At 37.5% G+C, this 12,471-nt stretch overlaps 2 protein-coding genes across 2 annotated transcripts; one reads left to right on the forward strand and one right to left on the reverse strand.

Annotated features, from left to right (window-relative positions):
- Positions 1-432: 432 nt before the first annotated feature.
- Positions 433-3,150, forward strand: LOC116302436 (uncharacterized). The gene is made up of 2 exons (XM_031711725.2): positions 433-1,266; positions 2,217-3,150. The coding sequence occupies exons 1-2, from the start codon at positions 475-477 to the stop codon at positions 2,424-2,426; spliced, it is 1,002 nt and encodes a 333-aa protein (XP_031567585.1). The 5' UTR covers positions 433-474; the 3' UTR covers positions 2,427-3,150.
- LOC116302432 (uncharacterized) lies at positions 3,098-11,651 on the reverse strand. The gene is made up of 6 exons (XM_031711722.2): positions 11,545-11,651; positions 7,031-9,217; positions 6,306-6,522; positions 5,348-5,414; positions 4,621-4,887; positions 3,098-3,994 (listed from the first exon to the last, which is right to left on the reverse strand). The coding sequence occupies exons 2-6, from the start codon at positions 9,163-9,165 to the stop codon at positions 3,657-3,659; spliced, it is 3,024 nt and encodes a 1,007-aa protein (XP_031567582.1). The 5' UTR covers positions 9,166-9,217; positions 11,545-11,651; the 3' UTR covers positions 3,098-3,656.
- Positions 11,652-12,471: the final 820 nt, after the last annotated feature.

The raw sequence follows: 12,471 nt of genomic DNA on the forward strand, positions 1-12,471 counted from the left end.
TAAGGGGAAGATTTTACTTGGGTTCAGAGGTTTAGCATTTTTAACAGACAATCTATTTTTTTCTTTATGGATGTAGAGTGAAATGGGGATCCTTTTTTGTCAATAATTTTTTAAAAATTTCATTTTGATTCTTTTTGGATAACAATTGAAGTGTAAACAGGTTTGGCCTATATAGCCTGTGTGCTTCCGGACTTTAATTATGGCCCGCGATTCTGGTTCCGTATTATATAAACCAGCGTCTTTATTTACAGTCAGTCACTTTGACAACTGGCTCAATGTCGACACATTGCCACATTCGTCCCCTCACAAAAATATCGCACTGCTATCTATAATATATGCTGCGTCCCCGTTCGAGGGGGCGAGGGGAGGGGGTTGGCGGTTGGGGTGGACAGAGGGTATTTTTTTGCGGTCTTTGTCCTGGGTCGAGTTGAACAATGATATGATACCGCATAAGATACATCAGGCTGCAGAGAAATGCGTAAAACTTCACAGTCTCTCCGTTTAATTGCTTGTTTACTAAATATTTCTGAAGCACACAATGAACGAATTGTTGAATCGGTTGCCCTGTCGGCGACCAATCTACACATACCTAAACAAGACCAATTTCAAGGCCTAGGAGGTAAAAACAGCAATGGAGGAGTAAAATGTCCAGCCACTGTTCTCAACATTTTCTCGGATCTGGATTACAATCGATCAGTAATAACCATTGCAGCACCAATAGAAAATATAGAGGAAAGTGTGTATAGGGCCTGTGAGACTGCTTATGATCAAATTGACTTAGGTAATCATTGTGGCGGTCACCCACGACTTGGCTCTGTTGATTTGGTTCCAATCCATCCAATCAACTCTGAAGTAGATCTAAAGGAGTGTGGTCAAGTTGCTCAACGAATTGGCCATAGAATTGTTGAAAATATCAAAGGAACGTCAGTATTTTTCTTCGGACACGCTGACGTGCCTCAAAATAGGGGATTAGTGAATAGGCGAAAAGGTGTCAATTGGTATAAAGGTAAAGGTGGAATGAGCTTTCACAATATTGGTTGGGATTTGGGTCAACGTCCATCACCTAGATATGGTTGTACAGGCGTGGGTGCTATTCCATACATTACCAATTGCAATGTGACAATAAATACAAAAGATCTGGCTCTAGGCCAGGAGATTGCAAAATCTCTACGTGCGTCAACCCCTGGGGGTTTGCAAGGAGTGCAGGCCATGGCATTTGAGCATAATGAAATGGTGGAAATAGCTTGTAATGTTGAGGCCTTTGAGGTATGTAATATTTACAAATATATATATAAATAAAATATTTGAGGTATAACACGCGCACTGATTGGCTGGCTACCATATTTATATCAAAGGACATAGCCAGGCTCGTGCGAAATCATTCAAAAATATTTTATAAGAGCGCTTGTGACTATGTACTGTGATATTAACACGATGGGAGCTGTAGAGCACTCAAGAAGTCAAAGAAACACTCGGCTATGACTTGAGTTTCTCTACGTCTTCTCTCTTGCTCTATACAGCTCCCATCGTGTTTATATCACAGTGTATAGACATGCCCACCGATTTATATTTCTTAAATAAATAAATATTATATATTTTGTATATATATACATGCACTTTTTGCGTGGCGGAGAATTTATGTTACTTGTCATTATACTTGAGGAAGTTCCACAATGAATGTACTAAACATGGGATATGTTCTCAGCCCCTCCCAAGACAGATTGTTTTCAGTCTGTAGATCTGTTGCATTGCAGTGCTTTTCAATTACATGCATGAAATTGTAACTTGCCATTGCAACAAGGTATAGGTTTTGGTGGATTTCAATCAAGTCATGGTGGAAGTGGGGGAGGGGGGGGGGGTTGTTTACTAGGGGTGGTTCAGTGCCAATAGGATTTGAAAACCCTGACCATGTTTAAGAATGGCGATGCTGTGGACAATTTCATGGAAATCATATACCCTCTAGGGTATACCAAAATCCAGAGAAAGCATACCTTATTGATCCAGGGGAACATCCATGTATAGGCTGTATATGGGATTACCCCCTACTCATCCCAGGCATTCCCCAGGGATGTGTGCAAAGGTTTTAATTTCTGATCTGCCCAAATTAATCCCCCTCACAATTAATCATTTGTGCTAATCATTTTGAGGTTATCCTAAAATTGCCTAATAAAAGTCATGTACATCAATCACTCTCATCATTCTTTATTTGATCTTAGGATCCTTCAAGTGATGGACAGATTCAATACACCAAAGCAGAGGAAATAGAAAATAAAATAAAAGGACTAGCTAATACAAGAGGTGTGGATACTTTTGGATCCAAACTAGTTGGTTTTACTCCAAATGAAGCATATTTCAGAGCAGAAAAGGCTCTTTTGGAAGGGAATGCAACTGTCTGGAAATCTCTGGAGCAGGGTTTATTGATGTAACAGTAATGATGAAAAGGTAAATTGATGTAACTTTATCAGAATTGGTCTGGTACAACTTAAAAAATACTAGTGAGTCAACTGATGGCTTATTGTTGAGGGAACATGACTGAGGAAGATCATGTAGTATCAGTTACGTGGAAAGGATGGCAGTAAAAACATTTGCCTCTCACCATTATGAGTCCAATGTGACAGGTGTTGTGGGTTTAATTTGACACTGCAGATGGATGTCACATGAATAGAGTTTGTTTGGTGTAAATGCTCTCTCTTTAGTAGAGTTCTTCTCCCACATTTCCTCCCTTTGTGAAAATCAACATTTGAGTTTAGACCCAGTTGTGTGCAGTCAACTGGTGAGTGTGTTACTCGTGGTATACTTACAGTGTGACTGCTATAACTGAAGCCCCCTAGACGGTGAGAACCAATCGAATCGTAGAATGAATTTTGAAAAATGCCAAAGAATGGTAATTTGACACTGATGTTGCATGTAAACAACTACAGTAGATAGCCATTGCCATTTTCTCATGGGACTAAAAGCATATTAATATATGTCAAAAGACTGTTGTGTTCTGGTTTCTGATTGGCTCCACTACCCAAAGTTGAAGTGTATTGTTTTCATTCTACAATTTGATTGGCTCTTGCTGTAAGTGTCCCTTGTTATAGAACTCTCACTGATGTTAAATAAAGATTTCTTTCTTTTATTTTAAATAAACATGCAATTACTTTGAAAAATACAGAATGCACAGGTGTCAGGGTGTCTTTTTATATTGTATTTAATCTTTTCGATGAGAAGTACTATTATCTAAAAAGCAATTCAATTTGCTGATAGTTGAAACAATATGTGAAACACCAAGACTTGAAATTATTTGAAAATGTAACCCCCACTACTCAATGCTTTATAAATAATTATTGTTCTATGTTTGCCCTCTCAGCATCCCACCATTATAATTCAAGAAGGCTGCCATGCATATCTAAGTAAAAAGGTCTATTTGTTCAATGTCTGTTCTGGCCAACCTATTCAAAATATAAGCTATGCTGAAGTACTTCCACACTGAACAATTATCAATGTAACCTGTTCAAACAATACTTAAAGTGACACGTTCAAAGAATATTTTATAATGCCCGTTTCGGGCTGAGTGTATTTTTCATTATAAAAAGTTTTATGTCAAAAATATAAATATTGTTTTCTATAACTTTTTTAAAAAACTACAAAATATATATTATATATAGATTGTTCTAAATCTTAACCATGCAGCATTGACGTGCTACATTTTTAAGACCAATTTTACAAAGACCCTCGGAAAGAGAGCTTAATGTGCAGTACTCTGGAAAACTTTCTCTCCATGCAAGAAGCATTTGGTAGGCCTGCTCACGAACTCTGTCATGCTTGTAATCCTGCTCAATTTCATCGAGTTTGTTTTCATTTATCTTTAGTGCACGCCCCAGTTCCTTCCACATTTTAGGAACCTTGCCTGCAATTTCAAGGAAGGTATCCTCCAAAGAAATCTCATGAGGTATTTTTCTCTTTCGCATGTTCTTCTTATCACATTGGCACATTTTGGACTCAGTTTCAGCTGAATAAAATAAAGAACATATCAGCTTAAAGTCAAAATGGCTCAAGCTTGCCCTCCTAGATTTCATTAATGGTTTTATTATTGGAATATTTAAATCTATTAATTCTTTCTGAGAATATGAAGACTCTGGGTTCAAAACAATGACCCATTCAAAACTCCAATTCTGACTGAATTATGGTGTTCATTATATGGAATAATTCAATTGGAATTCAAGTTTTTTTCTTGGAAAGAATATTAAATTTCAATATTCGAATAATGAAAACAATATTAATGGAATCTAGGGGGTAAGCTTGACGGTAATACTCATTACTACTCTTTCCCTTGTATTCAGCCTAGTTAGAAAGCATTCATTTTTTATAGGGGAGGTGGGGGGGACAAGGAATACACCTGGACTATCATTGGAAAAATCAACAAACCTCTCTTCAAAGGAGTAAATATTATGATTCTATGTATTACTTGTCAGAATCTTTCGGTGGCAGAACTAACTTGGGATTGAATGAAGATAGAAATGAAAACTTGGCCCTCACCAGGTTCATTCCTGCGGCCCTCCCTCCCTCCCCCTTCCCCCCCCCCCCCCCCTAAATGCTCCTATATTCACATTACATTTGCCCATACTTTTCGCATACCTTCTGATGGCCCACTAAGACTGTTAATTCCACTTCCGAATGAACTGTTTAGGTGAGGAGAGTTCTTAATCTGACCAATATTATACATAGCTGAAATAAATTCACGAGGCTGTCCCCCACGCCGCTTAAAGTTGGCTAGTAACTCTGTCATGGGATCATCACTAGAAGCAATTTTATTGATTTCCACTTGAGTATAGCGTAGTGACTTTGCCAAGTCTTCCCACACTTCATCGCCCATATCCCGATCGGTTCTTATGGTAACCAAAGCTTCAAAAGTAAAAACAAAATTAGCAACAACAACAACAACAACAACAACAACAAAAAACAAAAAGCAAACATGAATAATGTCATTAATAAATGTAATAACTAATAATAAATCAATTACTTTAAAAGCAATTGGCCAATATTTATCAGCAGGTGGGAATATGTGTGGAAGGCCTTATTTAATGCAATCCTCAAAGATTGGATTGATTTAGAATCTTTATCACATTAAATAAAACATGAAAAATAAAAGGCATCAAACACAGCGTTGTCTGTAAAAAACAAACCAAAGAAAAAAGGCAGATGATGATACAGTAAACAGTGCATACCAGAATTATTAAATGAAATTTAGTAAACATTTTTTTGTTCTTATTCGAGGGCTGAATCACAAACGTTTTTTGGTGGGGGCTAAACATATTTTTCCTATAAAACCATGGTTTGGTAAATTTGGTACTATTATGAATACCTGCTAATTCTCTGCTGAGATGCACATCCCAGGCCATAGAGCTGTCGTACTGTTCTGGATCCCTGGGCTTAAAACATTATTGAAGGTTGGTTATTTAACAAATTTCAGATGCTTTAAAGTGGTATGTCTCCCTTTTTAATAATGCAAATGTAAATTTTCCTGCTTTCTCATTGGTCTAGAGCAGTCATTAATAAGAGGACATACCAACCAAGTATTTCAACCAATTACGAATCACTCGCACATGGAGCGAGAGTGTGCTTGAAAACATTTTTCCCTAGGGAAGTGGGGGGGGGGGGGGGGGGGTACTCTAGCCCGTTTAGGGCAGGGATGTGCTGCTGAGCCCTCTGAACCCTGACCCTCTTCCAGAGTAAATTCGCTGAAAACCCTACCCTATTGTATGTTAATATAAAAAACCCTGTTCTGGTACTTGTGAAAAAAGATACCCTGTTCCAGAGAGGGTGAGCTCAATTTTATATACCCTGTTCCAGAGCTGAATAGCTGAAAACCATACCCTGTCTAGCTGCACATACCCATATTGCAAATATCGGAGGGTACCCCTGGGCATTTTTCTCAGTTCAAAATGTTTTTTGTTGTTGTTAAAAACAGATTTTTGCAATAAGCGTATATGTCTTCTTAGTTGCCACAATGTCAACGACTGGTCAAAATGTTATGTATACAACTGTTCATATTGTGGTAAATAAGAAGACTATACCACACTAAACCATAGAAAAATTAATTTGTTAACATCAGTTGATTATTCCTCAAGGCAGCCGACTTCTGCTGATTGTTTCTTGGAAAATTTCCCCGGACTCCGAAGGTTTTAAACATAATTTCTGGACCACAGAGTATTGCAAAACTCATGCTCAAACAAAATCTTTAGACTGCTCATGGGGCCAAATTGGAGTCTTTGTTAATGTCTATGCACAAAGAAAAAAAGTAAAAGCAAAAATGTCCATACCTTGTATAAGTTAAATGAGAAGAGTAGTTTTGGAGTAGAAATGTTGTCTTGTGTGGGCTGTTCTATCTCCACCCTTCCAAAGCTTCCATACAACACAGCATCCCCAGTGAAACAACAAACAAACTGAGCAACGAATTGCCGCCCTGTAAAATGTTCTTGGTGGATTAATTCTTTCTGTCCTGCTTCTACGTCAGCCTCGAACAGTTTTGAAATGACCCTACAAATCAGCAATGAAAACAAGATTTTAGTCTACTCCTTTCACTCAAGATTTGACAGTCATTCACTGAGTACATATCTAATAGACTACTGAGGTCAGCAAAAGGGAAGTAACAGTATCCGAAATATTTTTTTCCAAATGAAGAGGATCCTGAATGAGGGGGAGGGGTGCCAACTCCATTTTCCACCCAAATTTCCAAACTTTTTTCCATTCCCAGTGGCCAAAAAAAATCCTATTTTTCCCTGGTTACCATTAGCAAATGCCAGTTCCCATTTGAATCCTTCAGGACCCTCAGGTTAAGGTTGCCTGCCTTTTTTGAAAAAAAAAATGGTAATAATTTTCTAAAGTGTTTTTAGCTGCTATTATGAACTATGTAATGTAACTGTGCTCTCCATGCTTTTCAATGATAATAGCACTGTTTTGCAAGAATGTTCCTTGAGAGAAGCTTTAAATCCACCAGAGGCTTATTTGGTAGATCTTAGCAAACTACTGTAATATCATATATTACCTTATGACAAGAGGTCCTGTGCTGATCATTTTCGGCGGGTGTTTGCCAATGGAAATAGGGAAATTCCCAATACCATCAAGAGAAATGCCAAATCTACTACAACAAATACACAGGCCAAATCTGACTCCATCTTCACTGTCTGACATCAAAGCCTCACATGACACGTAAAACTGAAAGGCTGGAATGAAATGTGATGCACCAAGTTTTGCTTCGTAGAGCACTGCATCAATAACGTCCCATAACACCTTGAAAAATGTAAAATGTTCTACAGAGAAGTAAACTGAACATATGCTGTCAATGTCGCTATCAATATGCATGTTTTGAGGGTGAAACTGTTGCCAGTCTAAAGGCTCATTTTCCTGGGTTGAACTGCACCAGAATGTCAGCTGTCGATCTCCAAATGCTTCCAGAATTTCTTTTCCATTTGGTAAGGGAAGACGAACCGTTACTAGCTCTGGACTTGAGGGATCAAACTGACACCCATGGGGTCCAAGCTCAATGACTGGAGCTGCTAACCCAAATGCATTTGGATCATCATGGTCCACATCATAGGGCTCATTTGCATAGAACACTTTGACTGATGCTTGTATGTCATAAAGTAATGATGTTCCAGGGAATCTGATTTCCACTCCAGGTACTTCATCTACCACAAGAGACCCGCCCACACCTTTTCTAATTAAGCACTGTGCACTGTGATATTGCTTTTGCGCTACCACGGCAAAAAGACTAAAATGCTCTGCTCTAATCTCAACATGAGACTGGAAAACTGTGTACGACTGCTTGTCCATAGCTTGCCAGTTGGGTATTTCTCCAAACCCAGTATCACTACACAAGCAAATGATCTCATCTCTGGATTCCACCTTGACATCGTAGGGTAAGCTAATAATTGCAGGGTCTGACTTAAAAAACAGTGCTCCGTGAGGCTGCAGCATCAGTACCTCACTTCCTACCACCTGCCTTCCTCGCATACATGAAGTAGGTTGATATGCAAGATCCTCAATGATATCAAGAACGAATTCGGACTGTAGATGACCTGATTGATTACATTCTGGAATAATTACGCAAATATCACCATGTGTAATGTGCCTCTTTCTTGGCTCAGTGTCCAGCTCACACATGCTACTTTCATCATCACTGGTGCATACACTGAAATTCTCGCTATATTTGTCATCGTCATCTCTGTTCTGTTGAGGTAGAGACATATATTCTGTAAACGTTGACAAGCTTCCGTATTCACTAGTGGACTTTATGAGTTGTCTGCGACGTTTTCTAATCGTCAGGTCAAGACTAATGTCGGACATACGTCTCGGTCGTGTAATGCACCTTGTGTTCTTACTATATTCTTGTTTTCGAAGATATTCAAGATTCATCTTTCTAATTTCTTGGCTTATTCTTATTTTTTCTTTCAGATCCTCTACTAACTGAATTTCATCCTTTTGAGACTTTTCCACATTCAAGACATATTCTGAAAAACTTGTGGAAAAAATATCAATTCTGGATTCATCTGACGTAAATGCTTCATCAATGATGGTGTCCTCATAAGCCTTTTGCCTTTCCGTTTTAATTTCCTTGTTCTCTTGATCACAGAGAGAATTGGCTATGTTACTTAAAGGTTTAACAACAACAGCAAAGAACTTTCTCATAGCTTCTAGTCCTTGAATATAAATATCCCTGGGTACATTATCAATTGGGTTCCGCAGAACACGAAGACTAGTCAGGCTTGGAAGACAAAGTAAAAAATGAGGAATAATATGAATTTGATTCCCAGATAAATTGAGCCATTCTAAGCGTGACAATTTGCTCAATGAGAATGGAATTGTTTGCACACAGTTATGAGCAAGACCCAGTCTCTGAATTTGTACAAGATTACAAATTTCATCAGGTATATGTTGCAACTGGTTATGCTGAATGTAAAGTTCTTCCAAGTTGGTCAACAGTCCCAGTTCCAGTGGAAAACCTTCCAGTGAATTGTAGCTTAAATCCAAAAACTTTAAGCTGGTTATTAATGGTTTTTGAGAGACACACTTTGGAAGCCCATCCAGATAGTGACCACGAAGATAAAAAGTTGACTGGCATGATTTTTTTGCATTGATAAGGATCTTGTCTTTCTCTTTAAGTCCAATAAGAGTTACCATATCTTTCTTGGGTGAACTTTCATTTCATTCAGAGATAGTTTTGCACACAGGTCTAGATAGAATGATAAGTATGTTAGTTAAGATCATAATCTAAATCTAAATTCAAATATTACTGCATTTAACTTCCCTAGAAGATTTATGAAATATAACAGTATGTATGCTTTGTAATCATCAAATCATTATAATTAATTATTGTTTTGGTAAGAGAACAAGTGGTATAGACACAACAGCAGCAATAACAGAAGTAGTAAGAGGGTAAGGCCCTATTTATATGGAGAAAAGTCCTCCGAGAAATCTGAGACAGCCAGAAGTCTCTTTCTCTTTATAGGTGGTAGCAAAAGTGCAGTGATTGATAGAGGAGTTTTCGTATGACTGTGAAAAGTTTAGTGCAATAAGCATTCCCTGCAGTGACTGTGGTGTTTGCAATAATTTCAATTGGCTGATTTTTCTTGCATAATGCAATGTGCTTGTTCTGACAGTGAGGTGACTGGTGTGACCATGTCTGCGCCGTGTTTGTGCCGTGTTCTGGGAATTTGATTGGATGGAGAGTAAATTCTCGAGCAAAGTGATTGGAGTATGGAGTACAGAGTACAGTGTATGCTTTGCCATGTTCGTGCCGTGAGCTTTTTACAGTCATACAGTCAATTCAAAAAATGATTACTACCCAGAGTAGCGTAGGCTTGAGTAGGTCGACGAAAATGTTTTTCGAATTGACTGTATGAAAACTTTTCTAGCAAAAATACTGGTAAAGTACCATATACCACATGGACACATGTCCACGGACCCTTTGACATCAGTTACACAGCCCATAGTCTGATGTACACCATATACACTATGAACACTCATACACTATACTAGGTACACGTACATGGATACTTTGACATGAGTCACACAGCCCACGCATGTACACCACATGTCCATATAGTTTTATATTTTACGAAATTTGAGGGATAAAAAATCTATGCGCATGTTTCTGCACTGTGATATAAACATGCTAGGAGCTGTAGAGCATGAGAGAGACAATTTTAGAAACACAAGGCATAGTCAAATGTTCTCTTGTTTTTTGAGTCAGTGTCCATGTGCATTTGTACATAGTACAGTGTGTGAATGTTAATGGTGTATATGGTGTACATGACTGCTGTGGGCTGTGTAACTCATGTCAAATTGTCCATGTATATAGTATATCGTAGAGTGTATGAGTGTAAATGGTGCATATGTTGTGTTTTACTTTGGGCTGTGTGATCCATGTCAAAGAGTCTATATGTACAAAGTACCTGTGTAGTGTATGAGTGTTCATAGTGTTATTATGCGACGGTTTGCATAATGTCACATAGTCATATAATTATATCTTTAGTTTTTACCACGTTAATAGTACTATTTTATCACAGTGTTTAATAGTTAAATTGTATACAAATACCCTTCTTATTAAATGTTGTATTGCAATTTAATGTAAGAGTGTAAACTGTCATTGTCATTGTCATTTGTGATATCAGACACTGACAAATCATAAATTCACTACGTAAAGTTTAGCAAAAAAAAACAAAACATGGAATGTATAAAGTAAACTTGCATGTTGTTTTTTTCATAGTACTGACAGCCGACACTATTAAAACCCTCAAAGAATCGAAAGCTGCTTAACAGTTAAAGAAAAGCGCATATATCAGGTTTACATGTCAGCATAGCTGAATCTTTAAGGGTTTTGTCATTTTTCATCAGCCTTTTATTAATACTGTCAATTAATATTCTAGACCTGAGCTCCTCGTAATAGAATTCCATAAATCTTTTTAACGCTATTCATATGTAGGCCGTGCATTACAGTTAAGCTATACCTTTAAATAGATATGTCGTACAGTAATTAACAACAATAGTAAATTTTCTTGGTGGCAAGTAGCGTCGTCTAGAAAGTGAATGGAATAACAAACTAACTATTTAGCAAGAATTTTAATTTAACCTACAATTCAAATATAATATTCATGGTTTAATAATAAGCTTACAAAATTTTTAAGGTACTTAACGCAAAGTTAAAAAAATAACGCACAATCAGCTGGGCGATAAACTGAACCTCCCTTTACTCGACTCCTGCTCTAATTTCAAATCCATGAACTTCCAATATTTTTGTGATATCATTCCATTATATCAAATCGTAATTGTTAGTAAGTTGTAAGAAGTTGAATATTATATCTTCCTCTCAAGGGTATATCACCAAGAACACAAATAAAAGCATGTAAAGTTTTTTCAACGTACGACAGCTCTAGTCTAGTAAAATGCATGCCTGAGTACTTGCCTGAGCAGCCCTGAAATGAAGTGTATTGAATACCTTGGAAACAACAAATTATTGAGTTTTTGGCATCAAAGCTCTAAATACTTTATACTTCTTACCATTTAAAGTGTCAGATCCAGGTTTTCTCATGTTTTATAGCAACAAAACTTTTGTTTTTCATGTAAAATCCACACACGCTGATGATCAACAAGTTGTTGGAGTCTAGTCTGTACAACTGAATGCATTCAGCGGTCATGCCTGGGCACGCGCAAAGAATAACAATAGTTGTCATGGTGAAACCAGTTTATTTGTGTGCAACGACACGTGGCCAGGACAAAAAACTTGTCCGTCTCAAATATGTCCCGCATAGAGAAATATAACTGGTGTCCATATGTAGAGCCTGACCATTTAGCAGTATGAAAACTAAAAAAAACTCGAGAATTTTCGACTACTGAAAACCCACGTGTGACCCACCCTAAAATGTACCTCGAAGAAATTACTTTCTCAGATCCCACCCCTTATTGCGGCAGAAAAATGACCTCCCCTGGTTTTCATATCGCATTCCCCTAAGTCATGGAATTACGTAAAACGAAATTTTGGAGTAGAGAATATCGTATGAACATTTACTATGATATTTTATATCACGTAAAGTGCTCAATTTTCAGTTTTTTCTTCTGGATTCAAAACTCTTTTCCACTCAGCCGGTTAAAAAAAATCCATTAAAAAAACGTATAACATGATTAATATACGGTACATTTATGTTGAAATGTGATTTAAATACAAGATCTTACATCAACATAAGGTACTGAATTAGGAAAGATTACGTCAAATCTGAACGGGTCTATACCCCCCATGTCGAGTTCGCCTTTGCTCAGTCTTAACCTCGATTGTGTACAAATGTTGTTTTCTCTTACTAAGGTCAATTAATTTATTACGTACTACGGAACAATGAGTTGATTAAAATGCCGCGGGTTTTGGTCGAATCGCTGGATAATATAACGCAAAACCGAGACTAATTAATGAGACTGAGGAAGGAGAACTCGAAA

This window comes from Actinia tenebrosa, unplaced genomic scaffold (assembly GCF_029948245.1).
Source record: "Actinia tenebrosa isolate PJP-AT-01 unplaced genomic scaffold, QUT_ActTen_1.0 PGA_scaffold17__23_contigs__length_9995812, whole genome shotgun sequence".
NCBI classification, from domain to species: Eukaryota; Metazoa; Cnidaria; class Anthozoa; order Actiniaria; family Actiniidae; genus Actinia; species Actinia tenebrosa.

What these genes read in the sequence shown, in the direction of transcription:
- LOC116302436 (XM_031711725.2), top strand. Translation starts at nt 475, where the DNA reads ATGCGTAAAACTTCACAGTCTCTCCGTTTAATTGCTTGTTTACTAAAT. An exon ending in GTAATGTTGAGGCCTTTGAG is followed by an intron (nt 1,267 to 2,216) that starts GTATGTAATATT and finishes ATTTGATCTTAG; the next exon opens with GATCCTTCAAGTGATGGACA.
- LOC116302432 (XM_031711722.2), bottom strand. Translation starts at nt 9,165, where the DNA reads ATGGTAACTCTTATTGGACTTAAAGAGAAAGACAAGATCCTTATCAAT. An exon ending in ACAGGACCTCTTGTCATAAG is followed by an intron (nt 6,523 to 7,030) that starts GTAATATATGAT and finishes GCTGATTTGTAG; the next exon opens with GGTCATTTCAAAACTGTTCG. An exon ending in TCTCATTTAACTTATACAAG is followed by an intron (nt 5,415 to 6,305) that starts GTATGGACATTT and finishes TAATGTTTTAAG; the next exon opens with CCCAGGGATCCAGAACAGTA.